Source organism: Panulirus ornatus, chromosome 32 (genome assembly GCF_036320965.1).
Source record: "Panulirus ornatus isolate Po-2019 chromosome 32, ASM3632096v1, whole genome shotgun sequence".
Lineage (NCBI taxonomy): Eukaryota > Metazoa > Arthropoda > Malacostraca > Decapoda > Palinuridae > Panulirus > Panulirus ornatus.
In genome coordinates, this window is record NC_092255.1 from 19,275,234 (window position 1) to 19,297,818 (window position 22,585).

At 36.7% G+C, this 22,585-nt stretch overlaps 1 protein-coding gene across 5 annotated transcripts in view; it reads left to right on the forward strand.

The window, feature by feature from the left end:
- LOC139759122 (phosphatidylinositol transfer protein beta isoform-like) overlaps window positions 1-16,036 on the forward strand; it is a 37,274-nt gene extending 21,238 nt beyond the window's left edge. For all 5 annotated transcript variants that reach the window (XM_071681093.1, XM_071681092.1, XM_071681094.1 and 2 more), the window contains 4 exons: window positions 1,103-1,270; window positions 2,045-2,166; window positions 3,208-3,298; window positions 5,259-16,036. In XM_071681093.1, coding sequence (XP_071537194.1) covers window positions 1,103-1,270; window positions 2,045-2,166; window positions 3,208-3,298; window positions 5,259-5,300 — 423 coding nt within the window. In that variant the 3' untranslated portion in view covers window positions 5,301-16,036. The remainder of the gene's footprint in view (window positions 1-1,102; window positions 1,271-2,044; window positions 2,167-3,207; window positions 3,299-5,258) is intronic.
- Window positions 16,037-22,585: the final 6,549 nt, after the last annotated feature.

Consider the following 22,585-nt stretch of genomic DNA (forward strand, 5'->3'; position numbering starts at 1 on the left):
GCTCTGTTGCTAGCCTCAAGTGGAGGTTGATGATAAGAGGAGTCATTTGCATAGAATTGAGTGCCAAGCACATTGAGGTGGGACTGCACTAGGAGGGTCTTTGTTTCTTTGTGGTGTTAAATGTTTGAAATTGCCAGGCAACCAGTTGTTGTTCTGAGTGCTCTATTTTGTGTGGTTTACAGGTTTGTTACATTTGCTTTAGAGTTTTATTTAATGGTATAGTAGTCCTGTTAGCGCTTTATGGATGCAAGGTATGGGCCTTAGGCAAAAATGTAAAGAATAGTGCAAATGTGTTGGAAATTAAACAATTGAGGACAGTATGTAATGTGCTCAGGGTTGATCAAATGAGAAATGATAGGGCAAAAGGAAGGTGTAGTATTAAAGAGAATTATGTACAAGAGAGCTGAGGAGGGTATGCTGAAGTGGTTTGGACATAGGGAGAGGAATGAGGGATGGTTGCATATAGGGGAGTACATGTCAGAAGTGCAGGGAACAAGAAAAAGTGGGAAACCGAGGAGTTGGAAGGATAGAGCAGAAAATACTCTGAAGGTTCAGGGCCTGAACATGCAAGAGGTTATAAGGCATGTAAGGGATAGAGACTTGGAGTGATTTGGTATACAGGGGACAACATGCTGTCAACAGATGAATCAGGGCATATGAGGTGAAATTTGGATGGGCTGAGTCTTTGGTATCCTTGGCTTACCTTCTCAAGACCCATGAATGAGTCTCTCAGATGTCAAAATCTCTTCTCTTTGTGTGGGTTGTGTGAGATACAACAGTCATATCATGTAGAACTTTGAATTTATGCTGCTGTAATCTGACCAAATTTTCTGATTCAATGACATGGATGCATTTAAATACTAGATTTCAAATGTTTACGTTATTTCCCGTTATTTCTGCCATGCCATTTACCAGCATGTGAGGCTTTCTACAGTGCTAAACCTTTTGACTTTTAGAAGATAAAGCTGCACACTAGTGGGAAGCTCCTTAATGAAAAGTCGTGTAGTTTATGAGAAAAGACAACATAGATGAATGCTACAAGTTTGCAAGAGGAGTGCCCTTACTGTTTTGTGAATAAGATTATTATTTTCAAATCCCACAGGCTCATGAATTATCAGGGGAAAAGTTAAGGTTGCGGGAGGTGGTAACTATTGACATTGCAAATGATCCTGTCAAAACTTCAGACTACAAACCAGATGAAGATCCATCAAAGTTCAAATCTGAGAAGACTGGTCGTGGTCCCCTTCAAGGCCCAGAGTGGTGGAAAAAGGTAAATCATTTGTGATCTGGTATTCAGTTTTGTATATTCCTATGTCAAAGAGGATATGCAATGGATGGTAAAAAAAAAAAGGCACCTAGTATGACCACTGTCAAAATTATTCATTAACCCTTTTAGTGTGCAATTTTCTAAATTTTGTTTAGGCAGCTCCCTTTGCTGATTTCTTTTTCATCTTGATTTTGGCCTCCTTTAGTAACCCCCAGAGTGTCTTGAGAAGCACAAGAGAAATATGATTGTTGCTGTTGTACTTAGGAAGTACTGAAGGCCAACCCTGGAGGTGAAGTTAGACATGATAAAGCTGTATGTGAGGGTTGAAAGATTTTTAGGGATATTTTTATGAAACTAGGGTCTTTCAGAAGTTATACCTGATTAGATAATTGGGTGATTCTTTCAATAATCTCATTGTTTTGTTGGTTAATGTAGTTAGTAACATACAACTGATTAAGATGTCTTTGAATCTTTAGTTTACTTTTTCAGCATCTTTCTTGAGGAAAAGGATTGGTGTACATTGCAAGTAGTCAAGGGCTCTGACGGAATAACTTGTGGGCATATGATTGCATTTTTGTACCGTATTGGGAAGGTCGCTTTACACTTGTGGGACCCCCATCTCTTGAACATTGTCATTCAGTTTCTTAAAATTCTGTAAGCTTTCGCACATATGTACAGCATTATCTTTCCATGCATCTAATTGAAACATGTTTGTATTTTATTTGAATAAAGATTCTCTGTACTTTGAGTAGTTATGATTTTTTGTATTATTTTCAGTGTGATCCTGTGATGACCTGTTATAAGCTTGTAACTTGTGAGTTCAAATGGTTTGGACTACAAACCCGTGTAGAGAAGTTTATCCAAGATGTCGAACGGAGACTCTTCACAAATTTCCATAGGTAAGGAAACCTCTAACTCATTATGGATGCTACAGAATCTGGTCACAAGATGATTATTTTTAGAAAATAAACATTCTTTGAGGCTGAGAGACTATTCTGCTATGATTGCCAATAAAAAAGGAAAGAGAGGTGTATGATTGTTATCAGTAGGAGAAGAGTGCAAGTTATTGGGAGGAGTTAAAGAGAAAGTAGGAAGAGGTCAAGATAAATGTGTGGGAGCAGATAAAGAGAGTAGGTGAAAGTGAGACTGTATTTTTTTTTAGGAGTTAGACTGCCTGAAGAGAAAGTGAGTACAGTTGGGAGAGACGGATGGGGAAGTGTTAGTTAACTAACTACCAACTCCCAAGTAGAAATAAAGAGCTTAACCCAGTCTCTCACTACAGCTGTTTCTACTTAGAGATTCCCCACCGTCATTAGATATAGTACTGACAAAACACCTACATTCTGAAAGACCTGACAAGCACTTAAAAGCCACTTCCCTAACTCAGTCTTAGACCTAATACAAATTAGTAACTTTGCTTTGTGCTATTGGTTTATTTGCAGATATCTGTTGACATCAACATCTTAAGGTGATTAACACACTTGAGTGTAATTTTCATGCCTTAGTGCTAGGTGCAATGCATTTTTGACAACACGAGCAATAGCTGCATATAAAGATTCTTCTTTGCATCGATTTGTCATATTTGATCAACATAAATATTTCAGTACTAACTCTAATGTATTAATCTTTTCTCATTATTGCTTCAGTATATCATTTATCTAAGCAATCAAGGTTTAGTGAAACACTTAACATTCTCAAATGTAAACTGCTTGGTTCTGAAATGCATTTTCAGTCAAATATATCATGTATACCCAGGACAGGGGTAATTATATATACATAAACAAATATCATGTACACCTTTTAAACATAGTCATCTTTTGCATCCCACCTTACATTCCACTCTGCATCCCAGATTACTACATCCCTGTGTGTCACTCTTTGGTATTGTTTACCCCTAGGGATATTATGATAAAATATACATTGTTCGTGCATTTTTGCAGGCAAGTGTTTTGTTGGATGGATCGATGGCATGGAATGACAATGGAAGACATTCGTCGATTAGAGGATATAACTAAAGAAGAACTTGATAGCGTATGTATCTCATTTGATTGTAGTGTCTACATAAAGCTTAGGCTTTATTATAAAAGAGGAATTGGCCTATATTAAGACTTGATGGAGATTAAGTTAGGTGTCATAGTATGAGGACTACCCTCACAAATCTCAAAAAGTTGTAGTAATACAATGAATTTGATAGTGATGCTGATATGTTAGTATTTATATATATATATATATATATATATATATATATATATATATATATATATATATATATATATATATATATATATATATAATTTTTTTTTTCCCATACATATTCACCATTTCCTGCTTTAATGAGGTAGCATCAAGAAAAAATGATTGAACTTGGAGGGAAAATTCCCTTTCTCTCTTGGTTCTTTTGGAAAAATAAAACAGGAGGATAGGATTTCCGGTTTAGTTGCCTTCTTTGACACACAGGGAATACGTGGGAAGTATTCTTTCTGGGGTAAACCATGAAAAGTTCTGATGGGCCTGGTTGTGGATAGGGAACTAGAGACTGAGTGTCAATGAATGTGGCCTTTTTAGTCTGTTTTCTGGGTGCTACCTCGTTGATGCGGGGGTGGCATTTCTATTTCCTGTGGGGGAATGGTGCTAGGACTGGATGAAGGCAAGTGAGTATGAATATGTGCATGTATATGGCTGTGTATGTGTAAGTATATGTGCATATGTTGATATGTATATGTTTGAAGATATGTGGTGTGAGGTGGTTTGATTAAGTAATGAAAGTGGAAGAGAGATGTGTGGTAATAAAAGGAGTATAGCTGAGAGAGCAGAAGTGGATGTGCTAAAATGGCTTGGACATATGGAGAGAATGAGTGAGGAAAGATTGACAAAGAGGATATATGTGTCGCATGTGGAGGGAACAAGGAGAAGTGGGAGACCAAATTGCAGGTGGAAGGATGGAGGGAAAATGATTTTAAGTGATCAAGGCCTGAACATACTGCAGGGTGAGAGGTGTGCAAGATAGTGAATTGGAACGATGTGGTTTACCAGGGTCGATGTGCTGTCAATGGACTGAACTAGGGCATGTGAAGTGTCTGATCTTTAATGCTAAAGCAGCTGATGTAAGGAAGTTGGTCACTACTGTAGCTTTATTCAGAAACAGTGTTTGAGAAGAAAAATCCAAGTTGGGGTTTTTGACAGTATCTTTACTTAGACGTTTTGGATCTATCCTGTGTGGATCTGAAGATTCCTGTAGCAGGAGAGAGAGATTCTTGTGTTCCCCAATTCATCATTAAAGATACCTGTTATGCCTCTGAGTTCAGTTGCCTGATCTAAAAGTTTTTTTTCAAGACAATCCTCCTCCATATGGGTATGCTCTAATGCTCGCAGTACTAACCATAGAGGAAACAAGTGTAGATTTGGAAATTTTGAAAAACCATTTCTTTCCAAGGCAGTATCACATGAGCAATTTTTTGCTTTCTTTTCCCTGTCCTGCCTTCCCCATTCTCTTTTTTTGGAAAAGCCTTTCTTTGCCTGTTGTAAAGGCTTTTGGGTTGATGTCCACAACCTGTGAATAAGTGAGCTTTCTGCCACAGGGTTGATAGCATCATTTCTGTGGCAGTCTTTGATTGGCTAAGAGTGGGCCTGGAACAAGCAAGTGGTACCCTGAAACTAATTGGATGATAGGAGAAAGCCTAGAGTTCCTCTCATCCACTTAACAAACAGTGGATTTGAAGGCAGTAGCCCCCATTATTTCATAACCTACATATTTACAAAAAATGACTCATTACACTACCATTGGGATTTTAGTTGTCTTTTCCTATTTCTAAATGAATGTTTAGTTAATGCTGAAGCAAGCTGTCATGCATCAAGGATGATACCACATTCAGTTTAGATTTTAGTATTTCATTTTTAGTTGTTTCTGAAAAGGAATGTAGGTAGATGTTTCCTTGATAATATGAGTGAATTATTAATATATAGCATTAATATTTGTTTTTCTTCAATACAGCAAAGACAGGTGGGTGAGGTGCGAGGTACAAGGAGTGAATAATTTCAAGATGTTCCAGTTGACATGAAAGAATCATAACTCTTCAAGATCGTTTGCTGCCAATTCTTTGGATGATGGAAGTTGAGTGCGCAGGCAGTGTAGCACAAGCAGACATCTGTTTTTGTGGTAATTAATCTAAAACTTTGTAACCTTAATATTTAGAAAGAAAATACTCTTGGTAGCAAGTTTAAATTTTCTTACAATAATATGGAAAAAGGCTTACAGTGTTAGTGATAAACTATTAGAAAATTATCTAACTGATAGCAAGAACAGTATGACCTAAAAACAAGATTTTTAGAGAATAGTAAAGTATATACAATAATCACATTAAGTTCACAGATACTTGGTCCAGGAATTGCTGTATTTTAGTGATAGAAGAGCTTAGAAATGTACTCTGATGTTGCATGTCTTAGATAATTGTTGACCATGTAGCATTCTGATAAATCTGCAGTACATTACAGTACTCCCATATCTCATAAATGAAAAAATGAAAGACTGCTTAAAGCAATATTTTCTGCATAAAAGAATTGCACATTTGATGGCCTGTCAGATTTTACAAATTGTGTGGAGTTAAGTAGAAAAGACTTAACACTACCATATTCTTTGATTAACTGGATTAAAGTATTGTGCAGTGAATTTTGAATATCAATACAGTAATGATATATCTAGTGATTACTACTACCTAAGCAAGATGGTTACCACAGTTGGCATGTTAGCTGGAAAGCAGCACAACACTAAATTGAATTTTAAAATCACAGCTTTTTCTGTGGATGATTTTTATAACATATACGAATATATATATATATATATATATATATATATATATATATATATATATATATATATATATATATATATATATATGTAATATATATATATATATATATGTACAATACATAAACAAGCGTTTCTGAACTCCACTAGCATTAGGTTGCATTGCGAGTGAAAAGTTGCCTTGGGCAAGGATGTATCATCATTTGCTGGAACAGGGTACAGTCTCTTCAAAAACTTCTTGCTTCAGAGGAGTCCAATCATCTCTGCTAATGAACTTAGCACAGTCTTAAACTTCAGGAGCCCCTGAAAAATGAGTCCAGATGTAACACCTGGACACTCCCAGAAAGTGTCCTGAGGTTATTATAAATTCATGTATATGTGATTACATATGTAGGTGTTTACAGACTCCACAAGCTTGAGGTTACTCTTCAAGTGAAAAGTTGTGTTTGGCAAGGCTGTAACGTTATCAGTTGATGAAGTAGAGTACAGTTTCTTTAAAGAACTACTTGCATCAAAGGAGTCCATCCTGTTCCTACTACTGAGTGTAGTACAGTCTTTAGACCTGCTGGAGCCCCTTGAAAATGGGGTCTTTGGGTTATAGACCAAGAACCCCTTTGTAGCATAGGACTTGGGGTTTATTTAATGATGTACAGTGTATATACATCATACTTAAAGGAAAGTGCATGTTAGCAAATGAGGCCATTCTTCATGTGTTCCGGCACTGCTATGCTGCATGGGAAACAATGGGCAAGTATGAAAAAATATATTATTATTGTTATTATTTTTATAATTATTGTTATTATTATTATTATTGTTATTAGTATTATTACTACTACTACTATCACCCCAGGACCCCTTTCCCTGAAGGGGTCTCAGTAGCGTCAGTACTAGGGCATTTCTAGTAATGGAAATTATGGATTTCTTAGGAATGAGATATTCCTTCATGAGACTGTACTCCCGTTTGTCTACTGATCGATAAACCCACTAAAGGGGGTTATTACTCACAGTATAACCACTTGGCCCCTGCCTCTGTTGATTCTTTTGGAAAAGTAAAGCACTAGGGGAGGATTTCCAGCCCAGCGCTCCCATCCCTTTTAGTCACCTACGACATGCAGGAATATGTGGGAAGTATTATTTCTCCCCTATCTCCAGGTATATATATTTTTTCATGCATGTTTGCCATTTCCTGCATTAGCGAAGTAGCGTTAAGAACAGAGGACTGAGCCTTAGAGGGAATCTCCTCACTTGGCCCCCGTCTCTGTTCCTTCTTTTGGAAAATTGAAAATGGGAGGGGAGGATTTCCAGCCCCCACTCCCTCCCATTTTAGTCGCCTTTTACGACATGCAGGGAATATGTGGGAGGTATTATTTTTCTTCTGTCCCCTATATATGATTATTATTATCATTATTATTATTATTATTATCATTATATACTTATTACCATAATACAGAAGAACCCTTTAGCCAAGGGCTCATACAGCTTCAAATTTGTGCTACACTCAGTAATAAGGACAAGATGAGCTTTTTGAAGTGAGAAGTTCTTTGAGGAGATTGCATTCTCATCAGCTGACAATAATGATACACCCTTGCTAAAGGAGACTCTTCACTCATGGGGTAAACTCAAGCAAGCTGAGTCCAACAGCTCATATATATATATATATATATATATATATATATATATATATATATGATTATCCCTGGACCAATTTCTGTGAAATAGTCGTGGTGTTACCAAGGACCTCTGTCTTATGGCTCCTGTAGTCCAAAGCTGAACTACTTCGAGTAGCAGGGAAATGTGAACTTTGAATTGAGAAGTTGTTTGACGAGACTGTACTCCCAGATACAGCCTTTCCAGATGTGATTTTTCATTCGTGATGTATCCTCTAGCAGACGGTGGCTGGGTGGCGGTGGGAATGGATGAAGGCAGCATGTATGAATATGTACATGTGTATATATGTATATGTCTGTGTATGTATATGTATATATACGTTGAAATGTATGGGTATGTATTTGTGCGTGTGTGGGCATTTATGTATATACATGTGTATGTGGGTGGGCTGGGCCATTCTTTCATCTGTTGATAACGCTACCTCGCTAATGCGGGAAATGGCGAATAGTACGAAAGAAAGAAGAAATATATATATATATATATATATATATATATATATATATATATATATATATGCGCTACCTCGCTAATGCGGGAGACAGTGACAAAGTAAAGTAAATAATGAATAAATGAATATATATATGATAAAGTTTGTGTGCAAATAGGAAAAGAGGATGGTGAGCCATTCCAGGCTGAATGTGTTGATGGGGAGTAGGTCTGAATCTGTCGAGGTGGGTGGGGGTGTCTGGGAGAAAGTCAGTTATTGTTTGCTGATATTGCAGTAATTGCGGGTTTGAGGGAGAAAGCGTTGAAGTTGGTTTCTGGGTTTGGAAGAGTGTGCGAATGGAGGAAGTTGAGAGTAAATGTGAATAAAAGCAAAGTAATTAGGTTTAGAGGTAAAGAGACAGATCAGTTAGGGTGTGGGTTTGATTGGTGAAAACTTAAAGGAAGGGAAGTGTTTTCAGATACCTGGGATTGAACATGGAACCATGTAGGCCGAAGTGTCACAAGGTTGGTGAAGGGGCTGAGGTCCTGGGAGCATTATGGAATGTGTGAGGAAAGAGAGATCACTATCTGGAAGGCTGAAGATATGGATGTTTGAAGGTTTAGTCGTCCCCACAGTGTTACATGGATGTGAGGCATGAGCTCTAGATAAGAATGTGTGTAAGAGGATGAATGTTTTGGAGATTTAATGTTTGTGGACATGTGATGTGAGGAGGGTCGATTAAATAAAAAATGATAGGTTATGGTATAATGGTTTAGAAGTGTGGAGAGAATGAGTGAAGAGAGGTTGACAAGAGTGTGTGCTTCAGAAATGGAGGGGACAAGAAGTGTGAGACCAAACTGGATAAAGAAGATGGAATGAAAATTGTTTTGATTGCTCATGACCTGAGCAAGCTGGAGGGTGTAAGGCATGCAGGGGATGAAGGGAATTGAAGTAATATGTTATAGGGGCAACATGCTCTCAGTGGACTAAACTAGGGCATATGAAGCAATTGGGGAACCAAAGAAAGGTCTTAAGGACTTGGTTGTAAATAAAGGGCTGTGCTTTCAGTGCACTACACATGACAGCCAGACATTAGTTGTGAATTGATGAGGCCATATCATAAAGCATTCTCTTTGTTGGCCACACGAGTTTGAGTTTAGTGTGTGTTCATATAATAGTGGGAGTAATTTCGGAAAGAGTATTTTATGAAAATCTTAATATAAATGCATGGATTATCATACTAATATAATAAAAAAGATTTATATTAATACTAATTATGATAATAATAATAAAAATGGTAGTGATGATAACAACTACTTCACACCCCATGAGTCCCACTCGTATGCGAGAAGTTCCTGCAGTGCTCAGGAAGTTATGTCCACTGGTCGGGACCATGTGTCATAAAGGGTAGCAATGTTGAGTGGGCATCAGTGTGGTGAGAGTGTAGGGCAGCTGAGTTGTATAGGGCAGCTGAGTTGTAAGTGTTCAGTGTCTTTCTTCTGTTAGGTACATCATGGGCATGAAGGAGCTTGGAATATGCTGAAATGGTGTATGTAATGTTGTATTGATGGCTGGTGTTCTGAGCACAGTTGAGAAAGTGTAACTTATATACGTTTGGGGCATTGTTTCAATTTGGTGTCTGTTGGAGTGGTGTTTAAGACTGGTTTAGGAGGGCAATTGTATTTTTATTATTATTATTATTATTATTATTATTATTATTATTATTATTATTATTTTGGGAGAGGGGGGGTACCTGAAAGTATAAGCTATTGAAATATGTGGTAGGGGTAAGCTTTCTATTTCTTGGGAGTTTGTGGTTAGTGGAGTGATTTGGATAGGAAGAGTCAATTGCTGTTGCAAAGAACTGAGTGCCAAGCATATTGTAGTGGGATTGTGCCAGGAGGATTTATGTTGAGCGTTTGTGGTTGATAGTTAGCCAGTGTTTGTTCTGAGTGCTCTGATTTTTGTGTTTTCATCTTTGTTATATTTGCTTTTAAGAGGGTGGGTGACCAGGCAGGTAAGGCATAGTTTAGGGTGCAGCAGGTAAAGTGTTTGTAGTAGTTGCTAAGGAATTCTTTATCTGTACCATATTTGGTACCAGTAAGTGTTCTTTGGATATTTGGTTTGTTTGTTGCTTTGTGTAAGTTTATGTCGTGTGGGTGAATGTCGTGTGTGTTTTATGTAATGCTCAGAGTAGTGGAGTTTTGTTGAGTAAGAGTGATTGCCCATTCGAAGTGATGGTTGGGTGCACATAAGACTTCCCACCAGTTGTAGACATCCTCTTTTCGGTGAACCAGTCACAGTTGTGTTTCTTAGCTTTGCATTTGATGTGACTGTAAGGTAATCTGCATATAGTAAGAGGAGCTTCACACTTTGGTGTACTGAAGGTTAATGGAAAGTCATGAAGAAAGGGATTGAAGAGGATTAGAGAAAGAACTTTTGCGAAGGGAACTCCTTTCTAGAGTTTAAATGTTTTGGTGGAAAGCCCTTGTGGGTAACTGATTTGTTTCTATATTTCGCTGTTGACCAGCCACCTTTTGTCATTGTTATGGATGGTGGTGTCAAGTAACTTGTGTGCGAGTATATATTGGGGTGGTGTCAAATTTTTTGTTGATGCTTATTGCCACTAATACTGTGCAGGAGGGTTGTTGTGGTTTGAAGCCATACAGGATATGTTTTTGAGGTTCGTGTGTTGTATGCTTGTGAAGTGGTTGGGTTTGAAGCCATTGTGGTGAGAGCTCGATATTTTGCTTGATTTTGTTGATCAGTTTTTCAGACTCTGGATACTAAAGACAGAAGTTAAATGGAGCAGCAATAGGAGGGGGAGTTGGATGGTTTGGAGGGTTTTAGGACTGGTATTGTGTTGACATTTCTTCATGTGTAAGATTTTGCTGTTTAGCCAGGACTGCTTGAAGTTCTGGCACTGAAATTGGGCAAAAGTGAAGCTTGATATTTTTGTTAAGGTCTTTTGCAGGGGAAATCTTTTAAAATTATTATTGCATTGTGTGTGTTAGTGAGAATGAAGAGTGGGTGAGCAGTTTTTTCTGGATGGATTTTGTGTGGGTTTTTCTTGGCTTTCTTGTTTAAGAGTGTGGTTGATTTGTAGCTGATATTTTATTAGTGATGTATGAGTATATTTGTGCTCTCTTTAAGAGAAGGGATGATGGTGCATTGGGTCTGAAGTGCTTAATGTGTAGGGAGGCTGGTTTGGTTTTGGAGGTGCAAATATATATATATATATCATTTATATAACTTTGACGCTGTCTTCCACATTAGCGAGGTAGCGCAAGGAAACAGACAAAAGAACGGCCCAACCCACCCACATACACATATATATACATAAATGCCCACACACACACATATACATACCTATACATTTCAATGTATACATACATATGCATACACAGACATATACATATATACACATGTACCTATTCTTACATGCTGCCTTCATCCATTCCTGCCACCACCCCGCCACACATGAAATGACACCCCCCTCCCCCCGCGTGCGCACGAGGTAGTGGCAGGAAACAACAACAAAGGCCACATTCGTTCACACTCAGTCTGTAGCTGTCATGTGTAATGCACCGAAACCACAGCTCCCTTTCCACCTACAAGTATCTACAATGAGATTCTACAATGGTGGCAAATTAGTGCATTGCACTCAACACTTGTATGTTGAAGAGCAATGTTTCTCTTCACTGCCACTCCTCATCCCATCCCTTGTCTTGCCTGTTGTTTAATGCTATTTTTATCATCAGCTGCTCCTCTGGCTTAGTTGTCTATACTAGATTCATCCAGTATTGTCTTCAACCATGAGTCTAACCTTATTTTGACAATTTCTGTAGTCCCTTCATGTAAACTTCTTAGATCACCAGGTATTGCATAGAATAATTGTTCCTACTTCCTTGCTGGGTAATTGTGTATCTTTGTCTCATGTGTTTTTTGGTATGTTTCCAGGAATTGCTCTTAATTTGATGATATATGTCATCCTTGCCTAGTTGCTTTCAGGTTCAAAACATTGTTTTTTATTCCATCCATTTGTTACCAGACATATGTTAACATATCTCTCCCTTTGACATTGGAAACTGTAAAGCTTTAGCTCTTTTAATCTTTGTTGATAGTTCTTATGCTCCATCTATTTATGTTGCTAGTGAAATTTTTATGTACTGTCTCAATAAATTTAGTGTGTCTTACTGGTGACCACACAACACAGAAGTATTAGAGTTTACCTCTAATATTTTTTTACCATTAATTGTTTGTGTCTTGTTGCAAATGTACACAGTATCATACCTCTCATTATTTGGCATGAAAGTAAATCATTTTAGTGTGTGCTTCAAATTAAATTTTTTTATGGTTTGACATTTGCTTCTCTCTATTTCTTTTCCAGTTGAGCCTCTATATGTAGGCACTGAAATTGCATTAACTGCCCCATGACTAGTTTGTTTCAGACTTCATTGAATTCATTTAATTTTTCATCTGCCCATCAGTAGATACTAACCAAATCCCTTAATCATTTTCCTGATCTTCCACATTCTTTATTACTTTTTTACTACACCCTCTCTTACCCCCCTTATTTATGTCTGAGATCATGATTACTGAGAGTGTTATGGCCAGAAATGTTCCTCGTGATACCTATGATAGTATATCTTCCATTTGCAATTAACTTGAAATTTGTGTTGGTTAGAAATTCTTTAATCCATTTTTATATTTTTCCTGGTACAATTTGTCTTGCCACTTTCTTTTGTAGCACCCCAAAGGTTACTTTATAAAATACTTTTTCAAAATCAAAGGAAAATAGTGTCCATTCTTTTCCCACCCCTCATTGTTTGATATATGTCATAATGAGTTAAAAAGGTTTGCTTCTACCAGGAATGAATTCATAGATTTTTCTGAACTCGCATGATGGAAGTTACACCATGAATGAAAAGTCAACTTTGGCAAGGCTGTATCTCTGGGAGTACAGTCTCGTCAGAGAGCTTCTCACTTTAAAGGAGTCCATCTTTTCCCTGCTACTGGGAGTATTGTATTCTTGGGTTGTGAGAGTCTTTAGAAAAGTCCTGAGTAACACCAGGACTCTTTTATAGAAATTGGTTCTGGATTAATTATCAAATAAATTATATATATATATATATATATATATATATATATATATATATATATATTGTATGTATGTGATTATGAATGTTCTGAGTTCAGGAAGATGATGGAGTCACAGAAATTAAATGAAAATAAGAAATTTCTTTACATTGTTTTTTATTATTATTATAATATGTAATAAGAATTCTAGGATATATAAATGGGAAGTAGGAGGGGGCTACAAGAGTTCTTGTGTTGTTGTATTCTCAAGAATTATAACACCGATGTTGAATCCATTGTTAAGTGTGTCCTCATTATCAGACATGATGTAAGTGTGTAACCAGTTATTTATGTTAAACCTGTCAGATCATACTGAAGAAGACAATAGTTATGAAGCGATGTGTCAACCTTCATGATTCTATGCATTTCCAGCTGATGGACGGAAATTTCAAGAGACAGGATTTTAGACATTGTCATTCGTTAGGTATTAGATCACCCCATTTAGCAGTTGAAGAGCTCTCTCTTTTTTTTTAAGATGTTTCATAGAAATATTTCTTGTAGAAGCAGATAATGTGTGATGAAATTCTTTTTTTTTTTTCACCATAACATGACTTGCCATATTCAACCAGTCTTTTCTGGGGGAAAAATGACATATGTAAATTATTCAGTATAACAGTTTTTCAAAGTAATTGTTTCACTTTTTTGATTATCTGGTTGATATGCAGAATTCTTCTCCAGATGTTTTGAACATTGCTATTGGTCTGTGTCACTAGAATTGTAAAGATATAATGTAATTTGTATGTACTAAAAGATTCAGCATGTGGGTTCTTGCTGGAAAGATTAAGATTATTTTGTTTATATTCAGAAATACTAAAAAATTGCATCAGAACTGTATTGATTTCTCTTTTTCTTTATTATTATTGTCTCCTATCATGTAGAGAAAAGATACATCATATGATCTGAAAATGATGGTAATTTTTGTTGCTGAACTAATCTTGAGGTATTGTTGAACAGTCCATTGGTGTATCACCGCTTTCAGGCTTAAAATGGTTTTATGATTGTTATGTATATGAATTAAATGGATTGGAGTAGTTTTATTAAGGAGGGGCATTTAAAAACCTTAAAACAGTAGTTGTATTAGGTAGACAGTTCAGTGTAGATGTTGAAGAAAACCAAATGTTGTTAGTCTGAATATCATGTATACATCAGTAAATAATGTCGATTGTAAGATTGTTGACTTGTAATAGCTTTATCCTATGATTCACTCTCTTCCCCATCTAAAGTTATGGATGATTTGTGAAAACCATGGTTTTGTAAGACATTTGATATATGTTGGTATAAAAAGGTTGATTGATGGTTATTTCTTTTGTAAAGACTTTTTTAGCTCAGCAACAACTTGTTAGTGATTATTTTGTGTAGAAGGAATTTTAATAATAACAAGGATAAAGACATTGTTGATAGTTTTGTTACATCCAACATTTTTTTGGTTGTGATGCTTCATATTCAGAACACATTAATGTTTCTTAAGAGAATCTTTTCTTTGTTTGGTTTTAAGTGTTTTTTCATATACGGTTTTACTATGATTCTCAACAGTTGTTTAACAGTTAAGTGAATTGATATGCATAATATATGAATCAAGGCAATTTGAAAGTTGCTAAAATTTGTCTGTAATTGTGTATCTTTTGTATATGATAAAATTTGAAACCAATGCAATAGAGAATGTTGAAGATGTGATTACTGACTTTTAATGATCATGTTCTCATATTCCTTTTTCTTATATCTATGTTTATTATTATTACTATAACTTTTTGTTAAATTACCAAAAAGTAATAAGCCAAAGTAGAAAGTTATTTATTTTTAAAGCTTTATTGTTAGTCAATTAGAATGGGGGCCTTGACATAACCTAGTGCCTAACTCAGGGTTTGCAACAGCAAGTAAGATTGACAATTATATTCTGTTGTCAGAAGTTCAAGTTGGAAGGCCATCGTGCTACTTTTGTGCCATGTTATGATTAGGGTGATGACAAGTATTGAAAAGGAGAAAAATTATTTTGGCCATTACCTAGGGTAACTTTTGCTTTGCCTGAAATCAATCATTGACAATAAATTCTTGTGATGAGTGGCAGCTGTATACAATATGTACATTAAGATGGTGAATGAATAGCCTGAAGTAAAGTTCCCTTCAAGGAATGATTCAGAAATGGTTTTCCAAGGTTCATATATTTCCTGGGATAAATTCTCATGGAAATTGCGACTGAAACCCTCTTCATCTTCCATATTTTGTATCTTTATGATTCACATGTGTTATTACCAATAGATATTTTTGATTATACAATTCTTTCATTTGAAGATTATTAAAAAATAATGTACCCCTATCTGTTGTAAACATCCTTCTTTTGATGACGGTAATCATGGTTGTTTGCATTTAATTGAACATTGTATTACTATTCAGTCCCAAGGAAACATGCCAGACAATCCCTTGTGTATTTTTTAAGATGTACCCAGCAGTTCCTCAGGGAAGTAATGTATTTTAATTTATCTTTTATCCTTTTTTCTGAATTAAACCTCATTTTAAAGTTCTGTCTCATTGTGTCCTATATTCCATCATCATATTCTTAGAACTCTTCATTCCTCTTGTTTTGTATATATGTTCCTCTCTCAATTTCTTTTACTTTCTCTGTTCTGACTGTAAGTGGTGTTTTTGTGAATGTATTAAGTACATGTTGACGTTATGGTGAAGTAGATGATGAAACCTATTGATCTATAGTTGAAATATAATTTCTTCAAAGTAACTGGTGTTTTGCTACCAAAACTGAAATATTTTATTAATGCAAATGAGTTGGTGTATTTTTTTTAGTGAAATCAGTGGCTTTTATTATGAAAAAGGTGATACAGAATTTTCACATATAATGAAGTATTACAGGCAGATCTTCATCCATAATTCCTTGGGACTGAGGAGTGTATGAACTTCAGGATCTTTTTTTATGTAGCTGCTGATCTAATTTTACAGGTACTCCACCAAATCTCTGGCAACTGATGGTTCAGAACCTCCTTTAGTTCAGACAAAATTACACGAGGGAACTTGAAGTAACCACAGCCACCAGACTAGTTTACTGGGCGGCCACAGATGGCGTGTGTGGGGCGCGTTTATTTACGTTCTTTATACTGCACTTGTTGGTGGTGATACCACAATTCTGTGAGTTCTTAGCTTATTTTGCTTAAATTTAACCCTAGGTATGGCTTCTAAGACATAGAGTGTCAGTCATGGTGTCAAACGTAAACACCAGTCCATATCGATCCAAGATAAAGTAGAACTGTTGAAAAAAAGGGACCATGGTGTTTCGGTGCAGAAGCAGTGTGACATCTACAGTATTGGTTCAACTCTTTATGATATAAAGGAGCAAAGGGAGAAAATATTGAAATTCTATGCAGACAGCCATTCCAAGAAGCAAATGATGATTAGAAAAACTATGAAAGATGGTAAAAGTACTGAGCACGATCTAGTGACAATGGAATGGTTTCGACAGCATCTGAGTGATGCAGTGGACTTTGTCTGGTAGCATGATAATGGACCAGGCTAAGTTGTTCCATAAAGGATTTAAATTACAACATGAGCATGACTGTAGTGAAGGATGGCGTCTTGGAATTTCCATGAATAAAGTGTGTGGAATAAAGCGGTCTGTGAACCATGAAGGAGCTGCCAAGTATGTGGACGAATTAGCAAAACTCGTTGCTGATGAGCACCTCAGTCCTGAGCAAGTGTATAGTGTGTTTCATTTATTTATTTAATTCACATTTAGTATTTGTTCAATTTCAATTTTGAGCAGTCCATGGTACATTTTAGAAATATGGGGGATGTATAATTAGTGGGTTAGAGGTGTGTTGATGAATTATTATTACGTGACCACAGTTGGTTCGGCAAAATGGTTAATCTGGCAAGGCTTTGGAACCAAGAGTGCCGGAAAATCGGTGGCATACCTGTCTTCCCATCCACAACTACAATACTAATGAAAACAAAAAAATATAGTGGCAGGTAGAGGTTGGAGATTGAAGAACCATGAGCAGAGAAACTGCAAGACAAAAAAATAGAATTCAGTGATCCCAACTGGTATTTGCAGAGCCTGCAAACCAGACAAGTAAGGTTCAGTAAGCCACAGTAGGACTGAGACTTAAGAATTGTAGTAAGGATAAGTCTCTTGTCTAACCACTTAGACAGCCTGACTGTATATGTAACTCAAGAGAAATTAGTCATAAATGAGGGAAATTGTATAGAAGGTTACCAGATAGAAATTCTTGATTATCTTTGTGCTGGGAGAGGTACACCTTCCAGTTAAAAATGAAAAGGAAGCCAGGGAAAGGAAACAAGTCAAATTGCTACTTTATGCAAGGATTTGTCACATGCAGAAAATGAACGTACAGGTAAAACACTAGGGGAAGGCTAATGATAAAGGCGATTTGTAAACGAGGTGTTTAAGCAAGCAAAGAGGAGTTTAAAGGAGACTTTGTCAGAGGTGATAACCTGTGAGAGAGACAAAACAGGCAAAGTACAAAAAAATGAGCAATCAGATTAAGCCAGAGAGAGGAACATAAACTCGTGTAAGCACAGGGATGCTAAGATAAATTAACAGCTTGTACCTTGGGCCAAAGGTACAGTATACAAAAGCGGACAGACTGATGGTAAAAGGAAAGTAACTTGAGTGTAAAGACTGCAATAGAAGAAATGACCCTTAAGATGTTGGAGGTGACACAAAACCCATGAAAGGGCTAAAGCCCAAACAACCCACTAGACAGGTATGTGATAGCAAGGAGAGATGGAGAAGTTAAAGGAGGGAGTGGACTGGACCCCTTAATAAGGAACACTATTAAATTCCTGGATATATCAATGATTAGCATGATTATGCTGGGAAGGAAGGAATTGTATTGAGATTCTATTAATGTACAACTCTCCATAGAGCAGATATTCTTAAAGTTGAATAATGAGTGGAAAAATCAGGATGGTGATGTTAGTAACTAGACACTCCTTTCTTGACTAAAGTGTTGAAGTATGGCATTTCAATTCTATCTATATCACCAATGCCCGTTCCCTTTTGGAACTCCTCAAGGGGATGGCCACGACAACAGAGACTTTACTACTAGCATACTCCAGTGCTGCTTCCTACCTACTGCTTCTATCCAATGTTTTTTACCTAAATGTTCCTACCTACAACTACTATATATTGCTCCTACCATTTTGCCAAAAGGCAGGGCTAGCACATAATGCATATAATAATTACAGAGAAATATCCTGGGAAAACTTAGTTTTTCATGAAGACAGGCAGAGGTTCAAGTTCCCTAGAATGTATAATGAAGAACTTGTATGGTAATGGCATGTCATGGAACATGAAAAACCAGACTGGCTGATACACCATTCTACATTAGTCCCTGTCTTTATACATTTTAGCATGGAAATGGAGCAAAGACAGTGATCGCTCAGCTCTTGATTTTAACTAAAATATGTATTGGAGGAGGATGTCAAAAGGTGACCAGAGAGGGTGGGGTACTCTTAAGTAGAAATATAATCAAGGCAATAACAAAGAACTGATCAAATTTGTTCAGAGTAGGAATTGGGAAAGGAAATGATTTTCATAATGGTGTAAATCAAAGTGTTGCATATTGACAGGAAAAATTAGACTATTGTACAGTATGAATTCTGTTAAGTTAGGGAAAAGACTTGGGAGTAATAATCCCTGGTGACCTAAAGCCAAGGAAGCAGCATACACAGGCAGTAAAGTGTAAACAAAATTCTTGGATACATAAGAAGGGCTTTCAAATATACAGTAAGTCTTTGATAATCATCCTCACCCTTACATTTTCATTAGTGTGTCCCATCTCCAATACTGTGTTCAGTTTTTATCACCCTACTTTAAAAAAAATAGATAAACAGTGTAGAGCTACCAAGCTGAATTATGGACTAAGCAAATCGTGTGACAACTGACAAAGCAACATATATCTTTAGCTTAGAAACCAGAAGAAAATTAGGTCATCTCATACAGGTATTCAAAATTATTAAAGGCTTTGATAAAATCAATCTAACAAGTCACTTATGGATAAATTCATCTAGTTTTACTCGCAGGAATGGATACAAACTTGGTGACACTTTTTATCTCAAATGAGGCAAAGAACCTTTTCTTCAACAGGATAGTTAACATATGGAATTATTAAGATATTGAAGTAGTTGAGAGCAATACAAGTACATCCGTGAAGAAAAGATTAAAATGTATGCTTTAAGTCCACGATTTACAGCATTTGCACCTCCCTAGTGAAATGAAAATTTTGCAAGTTTTTTCTTTGAATCATCTGTATTCCTTTCTTCTTACCTCACTGATTTGTGAGTTTCTTTTATCTTCCATATTCTATGACAAACTGCCACGATAGGAGCCCATTGGTCTGTTACTGTTTGAATTCCTTTGCATTTATTAAGGAATGACAACACTTGCAACAGGGTAGAGGGGCATATGCAAACCCCAAAGTTGGTCTGATAAATGGATAACGAAAGGCAATCCGAATTAGTGCATAATAAAGAGGAGGATGGGACACAGTGAAAGACGGCCTTGGCGTAATAATAACTTTGTAGGAAAGAAACTAAAGCATTTCCTCATACAGTTTTCGCTCTCACCGCGAGAGGAAAGACCACCAGTGTCATTAACCAGGTCATTATCCAGTGCAGTTCATCTGGTGTGCCAGTGATAATTGCTTCTTTATGTAGTCATGTCAGAGTTAAATTGGAAGTTAAAGTATATGTTTTCCGCATTGATCTTTTTCTCTAATTCTATATACTCAGAAATGGACCTGTTATAAAATGTCATCATATAACTAGCATTTAAATATAGCGGAAAATTGAACGCCCCAAAAATATTTCAGAAGAAATGCAAAGTTTCAAAGTATCAAGCTTTCCCAACAGTATTGTCGGGTGTGAACTCAACTTCATTTGCTCAAAGAATTATATGAATAATTTGTTCCATGCTCTGTTCCAGAATTTTACCACGACAAAAAAAGTTGTTTTCTTATGTTGCTAGTCGTGGTAACATCTTGTGAAAAAAAAAATAGCTTATCAAAACTACCACAAAAATTACTTTTCATCAACCAAATAGGAGAGATTATCAAACGTTTTCTGTTGAAAGTGGTGCAGGAAGAAGTCTGAATTATGACAGCAAGAAAAGTTAAACTTTATTTCTGTACTGTAATACATGTCCAACCAACCAAACACACCTTTTTTTTTTTTTTCCCATCATTTGTTAGATGGATGGAGCGCCATTTCAAAACTTCCCAAGGCACACAAGACATGAGGTTATTACTAATGTAAACGGCATTGATAAGTTCAAGCACTATTAAGGTACAAATAGATAACGACTTTGTTAAGGGCTCTCTGTCCTTGACCCTTGTCAGCCATGTGAAGAAAATAACGTTAAACAGGTAACGTACCTATGTGTGTGTCAATCCAGTTACTTAAGGTTGTTAATTGTATACTTTCTTACCATTTTGAAGAATACCTATCAGTCACAGTTGAGTACATAAAATATGAAACCCATAGTAAGCTTCTGAATTGATTAGATAAAGAATGAGAAGGTAAGATGGAGCATCTTTATTTCGGTAATGGCTATTTCAAGAGTATTGCATAACCTGATTGGGAGAGTCAAGTGAAAATACCACAAGAGAGCAGACAATTGTAATAATAGATTAAAAAGATGATACGAAGTTTGAAGACAAGAAAATTCAGACCCTTAGGCTCAGCCTTTCACTTAATTTTCTCCCTGAAAATGCCGATGAGTTTGGACAATTCCCTATGAAACCTAAATCAATTTCCTCAGCATAGGCTTTAGCCAAGCGTGCAGGGGGTTTAGTAAGGCTCAGACAATTAAAATCCCAAGATTATTATATAGTCAAGTCTTGGATTAAAACCAGCGGGAGGAGAGGGTGACAGGGGTGACATCTGGCGGCCACCCGAGCAACTCAGTCATGTTTTGCTGAAGGTGGAAGGACGAGCTTGTTTATGACAGGTACGAACGTCTTCCATTTTTTTCTCACAGCAGATCTTCGAAAGCTGTTTCTGTCTTCAAGGCCCCACATACTCAAGTAAATATGAGCGAAGTGATGGTTAAAGTGTGAGGTGTATTATCTGTAGGCGGCAGTGGTGAGGCCAGGATTGGATAACCTTGGTGTGTCATGAGCACTTGACTCCCGGGGACGTGTGGTGATAACTTCATTACTCATTTCTCCTTCCCCTGCCACACTGATACGCCATTGATAGTTAAGTCACATCAATAAATCTACATCACATTGATCCCGAAAACCTCTACGTGGATTTGAATTGTCTACTAGTGCCTGTTAGGTAAAGTGTGCTACACACCCGTTCAGAAGTTTATGGCCAGACTTAAAAGGACAGAATTGTTTCTGGTGTGTCGTCAGTCCTGGTGTGGTGTTGCCTCTTATCTGTACGTCTTTAACTATCTTGCTGTGTTATGTAAGTGTGGACTGGGTTCAGGGTGATTATCATCTTGAAGATTCTCGAAATTGATATACCAGCTGATTTGTTGGTAAGGCTGGAGTAAATCTTATTGTGCCGATAATGTTTGCTTTTCCTGTGTCCCATTGTTACTTACATTGGTCAGCTGTTCTTGTTAACATTTACAGTGTGTTTCTTTATTAAGGTTTCGTTGGTGTTGGTTGTTAGGGATGGTTTGGGCGTTAAGTAATGTTGATTGCTTTCACTTTTCACCCAATATTTTCTGTACATTTTGTTGTTAATTGCCAGTGGTGATGGGTGTGTGAATGGGGTATTTACAAAAAGTATCCTTCAGTAGTAGTTGATATATCTAAATATGAAAGTAGTGCAAGAAAAGTAGAGTCAGTAAGATATTGTGGTGGTGATGTAGTGATAAAGCAACCACTTCCTTATCATTCATTATCATTATAACTGGTAAAGTGTGGGGTCGCACTTAATACCTAGAACTTGATTTTGAAACTGCAATGTAATTGTTTTTGCTTTGTGTTGCACATCTGTTCACACGCATTGTATACATTTTCTTCAGCTTTTCAACTTAAATCCTTACAGTGGGGAGAGTTATGAAGACCAGGAAAGAGACAGGTTTGGAACTTGAATCAGACGGGGAAAACGGTAAAAGACAACATACTTGGGGTAAAAGTCTATACAAGAGGGCTTACGTAAACACCAAAATACAACTAGGATACAGAAACCAAGATGAAATACAGGCACTGTACAGAGTTTTGGATATATGCATGTAATGGTATGGTACACAGTCTGTGACATGAATTTGTTACTTTGATAGTTTTTTTGTCTGTGT